General features: G+C 44.7%; 3 protein-coding genes and 1 long non-coding RNA gene across 5 annotated transcripts in view; 2 read left to right on the top strand and 2 right to left on the bottom strand.

Annotated features, from left to right (window-relative positions):
- Positions 1-18,221, bottom strand: part of LOC144697371 (uncharacterized) — a 423,816-nt gene that overhangs the window by 215,249 nt on the left and 190,346 nt on the right. The window lies entirely within an intron of this gene.
- Positions 1-18,221, top strand: part of LOC144697307 (uncharacterized) — a 46,995-nt gene that overhangs the window by 12,792 nt on the left and 15,982 nt on the right. The gene's annotated exons all lie outside the window — the stretch shown is intronic.
- Positions 1-18,221, top strand: part of LOC144697453 (uncharacterized) — a 37,608-nt gene that overhangs the window by 12,880 nt on the left and 6,507 nt on the right. Inside the window, exon 2 of the mRNA XM_078569429.1 lies at positions 7,618-7,839. Within this exon, the coding sequence (XP_078425555.1) occupies positions 7,618-7,839 (222 nt within the window). The remainder of the gene's footprint in view (positions 1-7,617; positions 7,840-18,221) is intronic.
- On the bottom strand, positions 14,344-17,627 carry LOC144697270 (uncharacterized). Of its 2 annotated transcripts, XM_078569212.1 has the most exons (3): positions 17,510-17,610; positions 16,790-16,863; positions 14,344-16,680 (listed from the first exon to the last, which is right to left on the bottom strand). In XM_078569212.1, exon 3 carries the CDS (start codon positions 16,464-16,466, stop codon positions 15,954-15,956), a length of 513 nt encoding a protein of 170 aa, XP_078425338.1. In that variant the 5' UTR covers positions 16,467-16,680; positions 16,790-16,863; positions 17,510-17,610; the 3' UTR covers positions 14,344-15,953. The 2 variants fall into 2 exon arrangements, with proteins under 2 accessions (XP_078425338.1, XP_078425339.1); XM_078569213.1 differs by lacking the exon at positions 16,790-16,863 and having other exon boundaries at positions 15,812-16,680; positions 17,558-17,627.

Here is an 18,221-nt window from a genome sequence, read left to right as displayed (position 1 = left end):
CCTATATTGAATAACATCTGGGACAGAGACAACAACAAGCCTTGAACAATGAGCTGTCCGTTGCCACCTTGGGTGATCAGCCCTGGTGGGAGATAAAGTACAGCTCAGCCCCGCCCGTCATTCACTCTGATTGATTAGAGGACCAACCGCTTCCACTCGGTCCTCCAATCCTACCCCTTCTCCCTATTGGTCCAGAGGTACCCGGGGATTTGGAGTGTTTGTGAAGGAAGGTGAAATAACTCATTACCTTTGGGAGGTTGGTTTGTGTGAACAAGTATCTCCCTGATTTTACTGAGTCTCTTTTCTGTGTCCCAGCTCCTTTGGATACTGACTGGAAAGGGGCCGGACTCTCAGCAAGCTCCACAGCTCTGACTGCTCAGGTGTCAGTGTTCTCCCATCAGATTAATGTGCCAGGAGGAGCCAGCATAAATGAAATGGAGAGAAACACAAGGGTCCGCAGCCCAACATCACATAGAGCGGGTCCACACACCCCAGGCTCGCTGGGTCATGGCAACACACAATTAATGATCAAAATAAAGGAGAGCACCCAGAAAACTATCAATACCTCACTCATTCTTTAAGAGACAGTATAAAGGACCTGACACTAGTTATTTTTCAGTTAGAGTAGCGGACACAGCTTCACCCTTCACTACATTATATTTTTGGCAGTTAAAGGCTTGTAAAAGTGCGGTGGATATTTGAATGGTCAGCATGTAGGAAACACAAATCAATTAAGTAGGGGATTCTTAGAAAGGCGCTGCAGGTCCTTAATCTGGCGGTCTAAAAACGGTGTAATTGTAACAACAATGAACAAGTTCCTGTGATTTCCTCCATCTTATATTTTATTACAAACTTTAACCAATTTGTTTGAGGCAGGTTTCTATTAAGTGAATTTACATCTGTCTAAAATGTTAGTTTCTGGACTGTCACAGAAACATATTAAATCTTTGCAGAATTAGGAGCCATTTTTTAGACTGGGAACTTAAAGCTGCCGTTTCACTTTCAGACAGGAACAGATCACAATTTTACACTGAAAGGGTTAAACAGTTTTAGAAGTGTATTTAGTAAAATTAAAATATAAGCAGAAAAGCAGAATGGGAGAGTAGCAGATGTGCTTTAGACAGGATAAGGAATGAGATAAACAAACTAGTAGAACAAAGGACAAGACCAGGGAGCGGGTGTTGAAATCAAGGAGGCCCAGACTCCAATACAATCAGCAAGATATGGTGGTCTTGCATGGATTAGAACAATGTTTAATGTATGTACACACCGGAAATATGTAACTGAGACCGGAGAAGTGTGTGATTGTAAGTTGACAAGATTAGAACACGTGTACGTGACTCAAGGTGTACATAAGGAGAGAACACTAGTTACTTTTTAGAGTACGGTCTTGGACTGCTCAAGGATGTCTCTCCATGTGTACACTTGAATAATAAAGGATCGAAACCTGCATGTGAGTCTTCTGGTTTGTCAAAACAAACTACAACAATACCAATCTATGATTTGACAGCACGTTTCCAGCATTCACCATTGTTCTTCTTGAATCTAAACGCAGTTGTAAAGGAGCCTTCTGTTCCATTTCTAGGGGCTCTGAACCATGGAAGAGAGCAGCTGGGACATATTTGTTACACACCTCAGGACTCACCCACCTGGGGAGGTTATTGTCAGTGAAGAGAGATGAAAAAGACCAAAATGCCGTTTGTCCCTCTCAGTGTGACCCTGAAGGACAGTGTCCAGGCTGAAGTTCTGTTCCTGCCGTATGATCCTCCCCCAGATTGTCCTTTCTGAGCTCCAGCCAGGTGATGTTAAACACTCAGGTGGGAAAGACAAAAATCAACAACAATGTCTTTAAACAAAGCTAGCTTATTTGACATTTATCCAGAATATTAATTACCCTACAACGCGACTGGAATATGACATCAACAGAAGCAAACCACAACTGCCAGAGTGAACATGGTTCAGGCCTGGATGTGATTAAAACCATCAATAACAGCAGAGTGCAATTCCTGCAGACTCTTGTGACCTCGCTGGTGTCTCAGCAGATTGGATGACTGAGTGAATCCCTTCCCACACTCAGAGCAGATGAATGGCCTTTCCCCAGTGTGAGTGGCTTCGTGCCTCAGCAGATCCTTTTTGCTTTTAAAGCTCTTCTCACAGTCAGAACATTGAAAAGGTCTCTGATCAGTGTGAACAAGCTGATGTTTACTGAGCTGTGATGACTGAGTGAATCCCTTCCCACACAAGGAGCAGATGAATGGCCTCTCCCCAGTGTGAACTCGCTGATGTACAATGAGATCAGATGATCGCCTGAACCCAGTAACACAGTGAGAGCACCTGAAAGGTCTCTCATCAGTGTGAACTCACTGGTGTTTCAGCAGGTTGGAAGATCCCCAAAACCTCTTCCCACAGTGAGAGCAGCTGAACGGTGTGGAACCAATGTGAATTCACTGGTGCTCCCTCAATGTTAAAGGGTGTTTGAAGCTTTTTTCACAGTCACATTTAAACTTTCTCTCGCCAGTATGAACCAGCTGGTGTCTCAGCACGAAAGAGAAATCAGTGAATCCCTTCCCACACACCAAGCAGGTGAACGGCCTCTCCACAGTGTGAATTCTCTGGTGTTCCAGTAGGGTGGATTACCGAGTGAATCCTTTCCCACACATGGAGCAAGTGAATGGTGTCTCTCCAGTGTGACTGCACTGATGAATCTCGAGCTCATATGGGTAAGTGAATCCCTTCCCACAGTCTGTACATTGACATGGTTTCTCATCGGTGTGACTCCGCTTGTGTCGCGACAGTCTGGATGATCCACTGAATCTTCATCCACACACAGAACACGTGTACGGTTTCTCTCCACTGTGAACGGTGCTTTCTCCTTCCATGTTCAAAATCTGACTCAAGTGCCAATGAATCAAGTAATTCCATCAGATCGTGATGTGGTGTTTGATTTGATCTTCCTGTTTGTAAATCCTTCCCTTGTAATAGCCTGTAAAATTAATTTAAAACAGGAAATGGAGAATGAGAGTGAACCCACAAAAACACAAAGGCAGGTTGTGAAATTGAGCTGAATGAATCTGGGACATTTTGAGGTCAGCACCAGGAAAAAGTGACCATGAGAAGCTGCCAGGTTGTCATAGAAACCTGACTGGTTCACTAATGTCCTTCAGGAAAGGGAACCCACCACCCAGTCTGAGCCTACACAAGACTCTGGCCTGTATAACAGGAGAGACAGAGGTGGGAAGGGGGAGCAGGAGATTCGGAGGGATTTTATATACCTACATCTCAACCAGAACTTTGACAGATCTCCTAATCCACAACTTCCAGTACCTAGAAAGATAAGTGAAGCAGGTACCTGGGAAACCATTGCCTCCAGTTGCCCTTCCAGTCACACACTATCCTGACTTAGGTATATATCACTGTTCCTTCCTGATGCTGGATGAATATCCTGTAACTCATTGCCTAAAACCATTGTAGGAGCACCATCGCTACACAGGCTGCAGCAGTTCAAGAAGCTGCCCAAACCATAATGTTGGGGACTGACAATCAATGTTAGCCTTGTTAACGATGCTCACATCCCCAGAATGAATTTAAGACTCTATAATTGTCAAGGGGATTAAAAACCTTCACTAAAATCCTTGTTCCTAAAACAGTCTCTTTGAGACTGTCCGGACAGTGTCTGTTGGACAACCAAATCTCCCCTAGTCTCTCCCTCCCTGACAGTCTCACGTCAGTAATTGTTGGGCTGAGGGAGATTCATATTGGACTCGAATCGTTAACTCTGTTTCTCTTTCCACAGATGCTGCCAGACTTGCTGAGCTTTTCCAGCGCTTTCTGTTTTTATTTCCAATCTCCAGGAATATTCTGTTTTTATTTGAGATTCTCCTCCATCTCCAGTTCAAACTGATGCAACAAAAAGACCTGAACAGGAGACCAGGGACTGAATTCCTCATCAACACCCGCCCTGAAATAAACCGGCTCTTTCACTGCTCCGAATGTGTTTCCAGACTCGGTTCTGCGAGCAACGCCCGCAATAAAACAAATTAAAATGCTGCGGATGGGGGAGGCGCTGCACTATCATTTTAATGGTCCCGCCCTCCCCTCCCGTCCGCCCGGCTTCTGGCCGCTTTCATTCAACCTCTGAGAGCCGCACTCGCTCTCACTGAGGCTGCGCTCCAGCCCGCTCAGCCTGGAGCCGCACCGCGCATGCTCCGCGCAGGAAGGGGGGCCTCGGGGGCGCGTCTGCGCGTTACTGACCTTCTGATGGAGATAGGCCGTATTCACAGGCGCTGAGCATTCTGGATTGGACTATCCGCCATCATTAGCGAGATCTCTGCAGGCTGAGAGCTCCATTCCAATACTTTTGACACAGTTCGACATTTGCTCCGAGCGGGACAGGAGCAGAGATGTTTTTCTTGGTGACAGGCCGAGATTGCCATCCTAACTGGGGCAATCTGCAGCAATACGCGTGCGCGGTCGCCATATTCAAGGGGTGATGTGCAGTATTGCCCATGCGCCGCCATGCCGGAACAGGAAGCCGGAAGAGAGAACGTTGTGACCTTCTTTCCGGGACCGAGAGTGAAATTCCTTTGAACCTCCAGAAGGGGAGGATTTACTAACGGGAACCTTGAACCAAACCACGTCGTGATCTGAGAGTCACTGGATTAATCAGGATATGAATATCATCGGCCTTTGAATGTGGAAGGTAAAATGTTTTGTCCGTTCTGTGTGTGGGAAAAGATTTCAGGTATCAGAGTGACTGGGAATCTTTTAACGATTTTTCCATGTTACATTTGAGACTAATTACATCTATCTCATTGGGAAAGTTAAAGAATTTGTTGTTGCACTACGATGTATGCAGGCAAATTAACTCGTGTACTGAAATAACTATATTAGCATTCTTGACAGCTAAATGGGTGGACCATTGACCTGTGTTATTAGTGAGAGCTACTGTCCCAGTTTTGGTCAAAGTTTGTTGCCCATGTTGCATTTCATTCAGCCCGTTGTGCCCACGATGACCAACTAGTAGTCATCCAGCCTGCCCCCAATAACCTTTAACCCCCTTGTTATTCAAGAATCTATGTGGCTCATCAGCAAATTTCTTATTCATGACCCATACATTTAAGTCTGAATCAGTGATAGAAGCTGGGAATGAGCAACCCAGTACTGAGCCAATTTCCAATAACTGTCAAAATGAGGTTTCCACTGTTGCCCACTCCCCAGCTATTTACTGCTGATTTACCAGCTTTAACTTCCCATATTTTGGAATTGTTTTTCCTGCACTAGAGATAATTTCTTTTCCACTTCTGAGCTTACATTGACCATCTAATTCTGCTCCATTTTTATTCCCCGTAATTCATTCTGTACGCCCTGAAATGTTAACTCTGATTCTCTCTCCACAGTTAATGCCTGACCTGCTGAGTGTTTTCAGCGTTTGCTCTTTTTACTTCATATTTCTAGCAACTGCATTATTTTTTGCTTTTGTTTTATTGCAGACATTGCTCAGAGAATCAAGTCTAGAAAGAAAAATGGTCCAATTGAGAACCAGTTTATATTGGGGTACTGGCAGAGGTTGGTCCCTGGCCTCCTGTTTCATGTAGTCATAGAATGATCACAATACAGAAGGAGGCCATTTAGCCTATCATGCCTGTGCTAGCTCTCTGCAACAGCAAACCAGCTAGTCTCACTCCCCTGTCCTTTTCTCATAGCCCAGCAGTTTTTCTTTCTCTCCAGGGTGTTGCCCAATTCCCTTTGCTTTGATGTATTAGTTTGAGCTGGAGTGGAGATGGAAGAGAAGCTGCTGGGTTTAACCCTGAGGAATTTGGAACCCATTTGGGACCGACAATTTCAGATGTGACTCTGAAATTGACAGACACTGTCTGTACACAGTAAAAGGATATTGTTTTAGGAACAAGTATTTCTGTAGATGCTTTTAATCTATTTCACATGTGCATATTTTAAAAATTTATACTTGGGATTTGGGCGTTGCTACAAAACCAGCAACATATATTTCCAATACCTAGTTGTCTTTTGAGAAGATGATGCTTGACCTTCTTGAACCACTGCAGTCCATGTGGTGAAGGTGCTCCCACAATGCTGTTAGGTCAGGAGTTACAGGTTATTCACCCAGTGATGATGAAGGAACAGTGATAAATGTCCAAGTCAATGACAATAATTTGTACTTATATCATGCCTTTAATGTAATAAGACGTTCCAGGGCATTTCACAGAAATTTTACAAAGCAACTTTTGACACATGAGACATTAGAGCAGATGACTAAAAGCTTGGTCAAAGAGGTAGGTTTTAAGGAACATCTTAAAGGAGGAAAGTGAGGTAGAGATTTGGAGATGTGTAGGGAGGAAATTCCAAGCTTGGGGTCTAGGCAACTGAAAGAACAGCCACCAATGGTGGATCGATTAAAGTCAGGAATGGTCAAGAGGCTGGAATTAGATTGGCGCAAAGATCTTGGAGGGTATTATGACTGGAGGAGATTACAGAGATAGGGATGATCACAAACATGGAGGGATTTGAAAACGACGATGAGAATTTTAAAATTTTGGTGCTTCTTAAATGGGAACCTTTGTAGGTCAGTGAACACACTGGTGATGGGTGAAACAAGACTTGGTGTGAGTTAGGACATGGACAGCAGAGTGTTGGATCACAATAAGATTACCGGGACTTGAATGTGGAGGTCGGCCAGCAGCGTGTTAGGATGGTTAATTCCAGAGATAACAAAGGATGGGTGAGAGTTTCTGAAGAAGATGAGCTGAGACAAGAGTGGAGTCAGGCGATGTTATTGAGGTGGAAGTAGGTGGTGTTGGTGATGATACAGACATGTGGTTGGAAGCTGAATTTGGGGTGAAACCTGACACTGAGGTTGTGAACAGTCTGGTTCAGCCTCAGACAGTTCCCAGGGAGAGGGATGGAGTCAGTGGCCAGGAAGTGAAGTTTGTCAATATTTAAATGGAGATAATTTCTCCTCATCCAGTACTGGATGTCAGACAAGTCAGGATGGTGTGCGGTGATGGTGTTCACATACACCTACTACCCTGGTCCTTCTAGGTGGTGGAGGTTGAGGATTTGTGAAGTTCTGTCAAAGTTCTGGTCGAGTTACGAATACATAAAATCTCTTTCCTCCACCCCTGCCTCTCTCAGCTCTCTTTCTCAATCTCTCTCTCTCTCTTTCTCCACCCCCATAGTGTCCAGAGTCTTGTGTAGCCCAAACCAAGTGGCAGGTTCCCTTCGCTGAAGATATTAATGAACCAGCTGGGTTTCTATGACAATCCGGCAGGTTTCGTCGTCACTTTTTCCTAGTGCCAGCCCCACAAATTACTGGATTCAGTTCAATTTCACAACATGCCTTTGTGTTTTTCTGGGTTCTCTCTCACTCCCTTTTTTCTGTTTTAAATGAATTCAACAGGATATTAGAAGGGGCGGATTTGCAGTCGGCAAACTGAAACCAAACATCACATCAGGATCTGTTGGAGTCACCTGATCTGAATATCATCAGATTTTGAACATGGAAGGAAAAAGCACCGTTCACAGTGGAAAGAAACTGTACACGTGTTCTGTGTGTGGTCGAAGCTTTAGGCAATCATCTGGCCTGTCAAGACACAAGCGCAGTCACACGGGGGAGAAACCATGGAAATGTGGGGACTGTGGGAAGGGATTCAGATCCCCGTCTGAGCTGGAAATTCACCAACGCAGCCACACCGGGGAGGGGCCATTCATCTGCTCTGAATGTGGGAAGGGATTCACTCAATTATCCACCCTGGTGACACATCAGCGAGTTCACACTGGGGAAAGGCCATTCACGTGCACTAAATGTGGGAAGGGATTCACTCAGTTATCCAACCTGCTGACACACCAGCAAGTTCACACTGAGGAGAGACCTTTTAAATGCCCAGAATGCGGGAAGTGCTATAAATGTTCCAGGGAACTGATGTCCCATCAACGCGTTCACAGTGAGGAGAGACCTTTTAAATGTCCATACTGTGGGAAGTGCTATAAATGTTCCAGGGAACTTATGTCCCATCAACGTGTTCACACTGACGAGAGACCGTTCAGGTGCCATTACTGTGGGACTGGGTTCAGGTGGTCATCTCAACTCACTGAACACCAGCGAATTCACACTGGGGAGAGGCCGTTCACTTGCTGTGAGTGTGGGAAGAGATTTACTCGGTCATCCCACCTCATGGCACATCAGCGAGTTCACAGTGATGAGAGAACTTTTAAAACCCAGGAAGTACTGTAAAAGTTCTGGGGAACTGATGTCCCATCAACATGGTCACTTTTATGAGAGACCGTTCAGGTGCACTCACTGCGGGACTGGGTTCAGGCGATCATCTCAACTCATTGTCCACCAGCGAATTCACACTGGAGAGAGACCATTCACCTGCTCTGAGTGTGGGAAGAGATTCACTCAGAAATTCAACTTCCTGAAGCAGCGGCGAGTTCACAAGTGGCTGCAGGAGTTGGATTTTGCTGTTAATCACATTAGGATGCCACCATGTTCATGGGGGTCTGTTTCTGCTGATGTTAATAAATTCCTGCCCAGTTATAGGTATTAATATTCTGGATACAAGTCAATAAAACCTAATTCTGTCAGACACAGGCTGGCAAATCTTTTTAGTATCTCCAGCACAAGTTAATTCCTTTTGAAGGGCTCTCACTCTCCCCTGTCTCCTCCATCTTTGTCTCCAACAAGTGCGAGGAGCTCAAGGACTTTTTTTGTCACTGAGATTAAGCTGCGTCTGCTGCCCCGGCCACATCCCTCCCTTCCCCTAGCCCACCAGGCTAAACTACCTCTAACGTTCCTCTTTGTCTGAGCCCTTAAATAATATCTTTCTCCTGTTTCTATTCTATCATGTGTCATGCCCTGTCAGAACTCATATTGTCCGTGAGACTTTTTGCTCCCTTGACCTTATTCCCACTAATCTGCTGACCATCAATCTTCCTCATGTTAGCTGATACTGTTAACAGTTCTTTCCCTGTGTTGCTGAAAAAAGATATTTTGTCGAAGCTTTTCATCTTGCACTCATCAGGACAATCGCAAGAATACTAATGTTGGGGAAAGCAACAACTTTATACTGTATGACAAGAGAATGCTGATTGGTTGGCAAGTGGACTTTGATTGGTAAAGACGTTGACATGGAGCATGCACCAGTTAATGGTGACTGAAAGTTAACTGCCAAGTATTGTTTGAAATTTAAACTAGGCGGCTTGACTCTGATTGGTCAAGGCATTGCCCTGAGGAATTGAATGGCTATCACTTTATGTTATGCTAGGTATGTGGGCCATATGTCCCAAAGACTGGCAGATCATATTAAACAGCATGTCCTTTCCACTGTTCACTGTCAAATCCGAGACTCAGGTCCTTGTTTACCTGAAGCAGTGATCCCTGTGCTCCTAAGGGCTTCAGAGACTTAACAACCTACAGCAGGCACCTCAGAGCACTAGAGAAGTCCTACCAGCGGTGCCTTCCCAAGATCCTCCGAATCCAGTGGATGAATTCTTGGAAGGTGTACAAGACGGTTTTTTTTTAGACCAGTATGTTGAGCAACCGACTAGGGAACAGGCTATCCTAGATTTAGTATTGTGCAATGAGAAGGAATTAATTAATAATCTTGTGTCGGGTCCTTTAGGGAACAGTGACCATAACATGATAGAATTCTTCATTAGAATGGAAAGTGAAGTAGTCTGATCTGAAACTAAGGTCCTAAATCTAAACAAAGGAAACTGCAAAGGTAGGAGGCGTGAGTTGGCTAAGATAGATTGAGGAACGTCATTAAAAGGCATCACAGTGGATAGGCCGGTGGCTAATATTTAAGGAACGAAAGTATGCATTGCAACGGTTATGCATCCCTTTCTGGTGCAAAACCACAACAGGAAAAGCTTCCTAACCATGGCTTACAAAAGAAATTTAGATAGTATTAGACCCAAAGAGGTATATAAAGTTGCTAGAAAAAGGAGCAAGCCTGAGGATTGGGAGCAGTTTAGAATTCTGCAAAGGAGAACCAAGAGATTGATTAAGAGGGGAAAAATAGAGTATGAGAGTAAACTTGCAAGGAACATAAAAGAGGACTGTAAAAGCTTCTATAAGTATGTAAAAAGAAAAAAAAATAAGTAAAGACAAATGTAGGTCCCTTACAGTCCAAAATAGGAGAATTTATAATAGAAAACAAGGAAATGGCAGAACAATTAAATAACTATTTTAGTTCTGTGTTCACAGAAGAAGACACAAATAACTTCCCAGAAATAATAAGGAACCAAGGGTCTAGTGAGAAGGAGGAATTGAAGGAAATTAGTATTACTAAAACAATACTTATGGAGAAATTAATGGGACTGAAAGCCAGTAAATCCCCGGGGCCTGATATCTACATCCCAGGGTACTAAAGCAGGTGGCCATGGAAATAGTGGATGCTTTGGTTGTCATCTTCCAAAATTCTGTAGATTCTGGAACAGTCCCAGCAGATTGGAGGGTGGCAAATGTAACCCCACTATTTAAAAAAGGAGGGAGGGATAAAACAGTGAATTACAGAACGGTTAGCTTAACATCAGTAGTAGGGGAAATGCTGGAGTCTATTATAAAGGGTGTAATAACAGGACACTAAGAACATATCAGCAGGATTAGACAAAGTCAACATGGATTTATGAAAGGGAAATCATGTTTGAAAAACCTGCTGGAGTTCTTTGAGGACGTAACTAGCAGAACAGATGAGGGGGAACCAGTGATTGTGGTGTATTTGGATTTTCAAGCTTTTGATAAAGTCCCACATAAGAGGTTATTGTGTAAAATTAAAGCACATGGGGTTGGGGTAAAATATTGGTGTGGATTGAGAATTGGTTAGCAGACAGGAATCAGAGGGCAGGAATAAACGGGTCAATTTTGGAGTGGCAGGGGGTGACTAGTGGGGTACTGCAGGGTTCAGTGCTGGGGCCTCATCTATTCACAATATACATCAATGATTTGAATGAGGGAATCAAATGTAATATTTCCAAGTTTTCTGATGACGCAGAATTTGGTGGGAATGAAAGCAATGAGGAGGATGTTAAGAGGTTTTAAGGCGATTTCGACAAGTTGAGCAAGTGGACAAATGCATGGCAGATGCAGTATAATGTGGATAAGTATGAAGTTATCCACTTCAGTAGGAAAAACAAAATGGCAGAGTATTATTTAAATGGTGATAGCTTGGGAAATGTTGATGTACAAAGGGACCTGAATGTCCTTGTACACCAGTGACTGAAAGCAAGCATGCAGGTGGAGCAAGCAGTTAGGAAGGCAGATGGTATGTTCATTGCGAGAGGACTTGAGTACAGGAGCAAGGATGACTGACTGCAGCTGTACAGGGCTTTGGTGAGATCACACCTGGTATATTATGTGCAGTTATGGTCTCCTTACCTACGAAAGGATATACTTGCCATAGAGGGAGTGCAGCGAAGGTTGACCAGACTGATTCCTGGGATGGTAGGATTGTCGTATGAGGATTGATTGGGCCGACTAGGCCTGTATTCACTGGAGTTTAGAGCAGTGAGAGGGAATCTCACTGAAATGTATAAAATTATGACAGGGATGTTTCCTCTGGCTGGGTGTCTAGAACAAGGAGTCACAATCTCAGGATACGGGGTAGGCCATTTAGGACTGAGATGAAGAGAAACTTCTTCACCCAGAGGGTGGTGAACCTGTGGAATTCTCGACCACAGAGGCTGTGAATTGCTAACCAATTCTCAATATATTTAAGAAGAAAATGGATAGTTTTCTGGACTCTAAAGGTATGGGGAGAGTGGGCGTATGTCATTGAGATAGAGGATCATCCATGATCATATTGAATGGCGGAGCCTGTCGAAGGGCTGAATGACCTACTCCTGCTTCTATTTTCAATGTTTCTATGGTCCAAAAGCAGTGTCCACTCCCAGGCCAACCTGACCAGCATCGAGGCGTGAATCACTCAAAACAAGCTCCGTTGGGTGGGTCATGTTTCTATTACTGACATCAGACTCCCGAAGCAACTGTTCTGCTTGGAACTGAGTCACAGCAGGAGATGATCAGGAGGACGGCAGACACTTTAATGATCTCCTCAACACGCACCCTGAAGAGATCAGATATCCCCACCCATTCATGGGAGACCCTGGTTTGTGAACTGTCAAAATGGAGAAGGTTCATTCGGGAAGGCACCAAATACATCGAGAGACTTGGTTGGGAACATGCAGAGGGGAACACACAGAGACATTTGAGAGAGCACATAAACCTCTAAACAACCCATCTACTCAACCTTTCAGGCACAATCTGCCCCGCATGTGGCAGAGTTGGCAGATCAGGCATTGAACTTATCAGCCATCTCAGAACCCATCAAACCAGAGTGGAAACAAGTCATCCTCGATCCTGAGGGACTGCCTAATATATAGGCAGTTTGGTCAGACCAGGGAGGTCGGGCTCCCTTCCCAGTGATAGGCCCAGGTTATCCGGGCTACCGGTTGCCATTTGAGAGAGGAGGGCGGGGCTTGTCCAGCCAGCAGGGCACATGCCTGGCCCTCTTGGTGAGGGGTCATCGGGCAATCAAGGCTTCAGGATCCCAGTGACCAGGAGAGAAAATGATTGACTCATCAATTTTATTCTCAGTCTGCACACACGCGCTGGAGAACTGGGAATTGAGGACAGAAACGTAATTGGAATCTGCACAGGGAAGAGGGGGAGTGTGTGGGATGGGGATTTACAGCTTTGAGGGAAAACATGTTCCAGAGAAACTCAAGTCATCTGTTCTGAATTTCTATCCTGGACTGACATGATGACTTTTGTGAACCTTTTTTACAGGGCATTTATAGGTGAGGATTGGCAGACAGGAAACTCAAACTAAACATCATGTCAAGATCTAACAGTCACTCGATTCATCAGCACCCGGATATCATCAGCCTTTAATGTGAAAAGAGAAATGTTTGTCTGTTCTGTTTGTGGGAAAAGATCTCAAGCATCAGTGTGACTGGAAAAGCACCAAGACACACACACCAGAGTGAGAGTGTTCCAGCGCACTGACTATGGAAAAAGCTTTAACCAGTTACACAGCCTAGTAAAAACATCACACATTCACAGTGAGGAGAAACCACACATGTTCTGTGTGAATGAGGCTTCAACCGATCACCAACCTGGACAGACACAAGGACACCAACACCATGGAGAAACCATGCAAATGTCAGGACTCTGGGAATGGATTCAATTACCCGTCTGGCCTGGAAATCCATCGACACATTCACACTGGGGAAAACCATTCATGTGTTCAGAATATGGGAAGGGATTCACTCAGTTATCCAGCTGACATACACACCAGAGAAATCATACTGGGGAGAGGCCGTACACCTACCACAAACGTGGAAAGGGATTTGCTGATTCATCCACTCCCCTGCTGAAACACCAGCGAATTCACACTGATGAGGGACCTTTTAAATGTCCAGATTGCGGGAAGTGCTTTAAATGTTCCAGGAAACTGATGCGCCATCAACGTGTTCACACTGGGGAAAGGCCGTTCATCTGCTCAGTGTGCGGGAAGGAGTTCACTCATTCATCCAACCTCCTGAGACACCAGCGAGTTCACTCTAATACGAGAACTTTTAAATGTTCTGACTGTGAGGAGAGCTTTAAAAATATCAGTGATCTGCTGAGACACTAGTGCATTCACCTGCTCCGTGTGGGAATGATTCTCTCGGGCATTCACTCTGCTGTAACACCAGCGAGTTCACACAGGGAAGAGACTGTCCACCTGCTCCATATGTGGGGAAGGATTCACTCATTTATCCCACCTGCTGAGACACCAGCAAGTTTATGAGAGACTGTGGGGGTTGGATTCTGCTGTTATCGCTGCTGTTAATCACATCCAGGACTGAACAAGTGGGTTAACCCTGAGGTGTGTGAGAAATGTGTCCCAGCCGCTCTCCCATGGTTCAGAGCTCCTAGACACGGAACAGAAGGCTCCTTAACAACTGGGTTTAGAGACAGGAAGAACAACGGTGAATGCTGGAAACGTGCTGTAAAATCAGAGATTGGTATAAAACTGTGATGTTACTGAATGAAAGTGCAATGGCAGGTTTAAGTTTCCAATCTGAAAATGACTGTGGTAATTATGGTACGAGGATTTAAAATGTTTGTGTGACAATCCTGAGTTTACAATTGTAAGGCAAGAGCAACAATAAGTTGTATTTCAATATGAAACCTTTAACCTCTCTCACCTTCCATTCACTTCAGTGTAATGGAAACTGACAGTTGGAACCTGTCGACATTTGAAAGATATTTACAAATTATCTGAGGGTTTCTTACAGTTGGGATCTTCCTCTGCTCTGTCCACTCGAGGTGTTCGATAACAGACTTTCTCCTGTGAATATCGAGCTGGAATATTGGGCTGTGATGTGTTTCCTTGTTCACTTTGTTGACTCTAAATTTTGAATCTTGTGGTTTCAGACACCAGATAATCAATCTCACAACAACAGATTGTCTTTTCCTGACTTTATTAACAACACTGCAATCATACAGACAGAGTACTCAATGAAGTACTTTCAAATGTCATCATTTATATCCTTCAGGATCTGTATTATAGGAATCATGTATTGGTCTGTAATTTTAATATAATTTTAATTCAATATTCCTTCTTTTAGTATCCCGTCCACCACTTCCGTTACTGATTTTTGTTATTACAGATTGTCACATTTCCATGTTTTTAACTTGATTATTTAGTCTATATATTAAATTTTATGATGTAAGTTACAGTTCAGCCTTTGAGCTGTGAATATATTTCTTGAATAAAATACCATTATATTAAAAAAAAGGTAGTTACCCAATCCAGAGGACAGAGATGATACAGTGGATTCAGAGCTCTCTTCTCCAACAAGCTGCAGCTACAGTGGAGATATTTATATTTAACTTGTTCACTAGATCTGTGATCTGACCCTGCTCAAACCATAACCACAAGGATATCTGTGCATTGTTCTGAGTGTGAGCACAAGGCTGTCTCACTACCACACACACATACTGTTTCCTTTGTTCACGTCTCCAGCTCTTTACACATCCCCTTTCTACACAATTGCAGCAAGGATGTGAGGCTAATTAATATACACCCACATTTCATAACAGCAAAGGTTCCACTGGGACAAAGGTTCAGGCATTTGCATTACAGGCAAAAAACAGAGCAGCACAGGAGCACACTGACAGTTTAACAGAGTCTCAACAGCCTACAAGCTCGTGTAAAAATATATTTACTGAATGGATTTCAATTTAAACCAAGTTTACAGACTTGATGCTCTATTCACACATCAAAGGTAAGAGAGATACTGTGGCACACATGTAAGTCCAGGAGCTGAAAACGATTAACAGACTGGGTTTTGTGTTCAGTGATCCTGGGTGTGTTACCGATACCTTCCCTGGATCTGAAGGCTAGGAGAGACACTCTGGGAGGTATGAGGAGCTGGGACTTGTCCATGAGAGTAACAGGAGTTACGAAAACTGAAATAATCTAGAGTTAGAAAGGAGAAAAGACCCACAAATGAAGCAGTTGGCAACAGGACATTCATTAATCTCCTCTTACATTGGAGAAATATGGAACAAAACACTCTGTGCATTTCCACAAAAACAGCTTTATCCACGTTCATCCAGAATATTAATAAGCTCTATAATGGGGTTGGAGTTTAACATCAGCAGAAACAAACAAACACAGCTCACCACCCACCTTCGTGAAAGCAACTCAGGATAGGCAATAAATGCTGGTCCAGCCAGCGAAGGTCACATTCCGTGAATGAATTTATAAAATGTGATTAACAGCAGAATCCCACTCATGTGAATTTGCTGCCACCTCAGCTGGTGTTGTGACTGAGAGATTCCCCTCCCACACACAGAGTAGGTGAACAGCCTCTACCCACCATGAGTGTGTTGGTGCTTCTGCATCTCATTCACCCTTCTCGCATTCACAATATTTAAAAGGTCATTTATTGGTGTGAACACGTTGATGTGAAGTGAGGGTGCTTAACCGAGTGAATCCCTTCCCACAAATAGAGCAAGTGAATGGCCTCTCTCCAGTATGAACTCGCTGGTGCCTCAGCAAGGTGGATGACTGAATGAATCCATTCCCACAAACGGAGCAGGTGAATGGCCTTTTCCCAGTGTGAGTCTGCTGGTGCCTCATCAGGGTGGATGACTGAGTGAATCCTTTCCCACACATGGAGCAGATGAACGGCCTCTCTCCAGTGTGAGTGTGTTGGTGTTGCATCAGGTGGTTTCTGCTTTTAAAGCTCTTCTCGCAGTCAGAACACTTTAAAGGTCTCTTATTGGAGTGAGCACGTTGGTGTGACAGCAGGTGTTGTGACTGAATAAAACCTTTTCCACATATGGAGCAGGTGAATGGCCTCTCCCCAGTGTGACTGCGTCGATGAATTTCGAGATGGGATGGGTAATTGAATCCTTTCCCACAGTCCCCACATTTCCATGGTTTCTCCATGGTGAGGGTGCCCTTGTGTCTCTCCAGGTTGGATGATCAGTTGAAGCTTCATCCACAGAGAGAACATGTGTATGGTTTCCCCCCACCACTGTGAATGGTGTGATGTTTTTTAGGCTGTGTTAACTGGTTAAAGCTCTTTCCACGGTCAGTGCATTGGAATATTCTCACTGTGTCTTGGTGGTTTTCCAGTCATTCTGATGGTTGAAATCTTTTCCTACAGACAGAAAAAATATTTCACCTTCCAAATTCAAAGGCCAATGATACTCAAGTCCTGATGAATAGAGTGATTCTTAAATTTTGATCTGAAGCTTGGTTTGAGTTACCTGCCTGTGAATCCTCCATTTCTAAGGCACTGTAAAAGAACTTTACAGACGTGATCATTATAAGCAGGGGTACCCTGTAAAAGGAGATTACCAAAATCACCACTATCAGTCCAGATAGAAATTCAGAACAGACAATTCTGGTTTCTATGGAGCACTTTTCCCTCTCTTGTTCCCCCAAAGCTGTAAATCCCCGTCCCACACACTCTCCCTCCTCCCTGGGCTGAAATCCAAACCCATCTCCACCATTTCTTTCCTCCACTCCCAGGTTTCTCCCTCCCTCTCCTCTGCCTGGGTTCAGTTCTCCAGCTACTGTCTGCAGACTGACAATAAAATCAATGAGTCTTATTGGGGGTTTGGGGCCTCCAGCGGGTGTTTCTGAATCCTCCCCGCCCACCTCCCAGGGTTTCCTTCCTTCCCTCCCACAGATCAGATCCTCATTGATTTGAGCCCAAAGTGTAACCTCTTATTTATTGTCCCCCCTCCCCCATCCTCTGATGTGAACCATCCTCCACTCGCTGACCCAGGATGGCGGCCGTTAACCTGGGCCTGTTCCCGGGAGGGAGAAGCCCCGCAGCTGCAAACCAGGAGCTGACAATTATTCCTCAGGGTTTGCGGATCCACAAAGTGTTTCCAAATCCTCCCCGTCCAGCCGCCGGCTCCATCGCTCCCTCCCTCCCGGGCCTGTCACCGCGGGGGGTAAACACGGGGCCTGGGGCCTACCCCAGAAGTTGATCCAGTTCCCAGTCCAGCCGCGGTTTCCATTCCTACCCTGTGCTCACAATCTCCTCCCGCCTCCCGAACCGTCCGCTCCTCCTCACTCTGTCACCATGACTGACACTGAGCATGCTCAGAGCGCACACCCACACTGCACCTGCGCACTGGGAACGGGCTCACCGGCCGTCGCCATCTTGGGAAAGGATGTCGTGCCCTGTTCAGGGAGCCGGGCGCATGGGCGGCCATCTTGGTGGGGGGAAGTGGGGGTTAGGGCGGGGCTTCTTCCCCAGTGACAGGCCCGGGTTACCCGGGCAACCGGCCGCCGCCATCTTGTGATGAGGGTTTTCCATCCGGGTCTTTAGTGAAGGACAATGAGCTGGAGTCAGTTTGAAAACTGTTCAGAGGAAGGTCTGAAATCAGATTTACATCCAGATACCTGTAAGGACAATAACGTTTACATCAATTATGTGTTTAAAATGAAGTCAGAATGCTGGAAATACTCAGTTCTGAAGAAGAATCATATTGGATTGGAAATGTTAAATCTGTTTCTCTCTCTTCACAGAAGCTGCCAAACCTGCTGAGGATTTCCAGAACTTTCTGTTTTTATTTCAGATTTCCAGCATCCACCGTATTTTACTAAAATTATTATGCTTTAAAAATTTTGTTAGATAATTAGTTAAGAGTAAAATAATTGTTATCATTTAAATGTACAAATCAG

Source organism: Cetorhinus maximus, chromosome 23, assembly GCF_964194155.1.
Source record: "Cetorhinus maximus chromosome 23, sCetMax3.hap1.1, whole genome shotgun sequence".
NCBI classification, from domain to species: Eukaryota; Metazoa; Chordata; class Chondrichthyes; order Lamniformes; family Cetorhinidae; genus Cetorhinus; species Cetorhinus maximus.
Note: the sequence above shows the minus strand (reverse complement) of the source record. Positions and strands in the feature narration are given on the sequence as shown.

Excerpts from the sequence above, each read along its gene's own strand:
- LOC144697270 (XM_078569213.1), bottom strand. The coding sequence starts at position 16,466 with ATGGAGAAACCATGGAAATGTGGGGACTGTGGGAAAGGATTCAATTAC.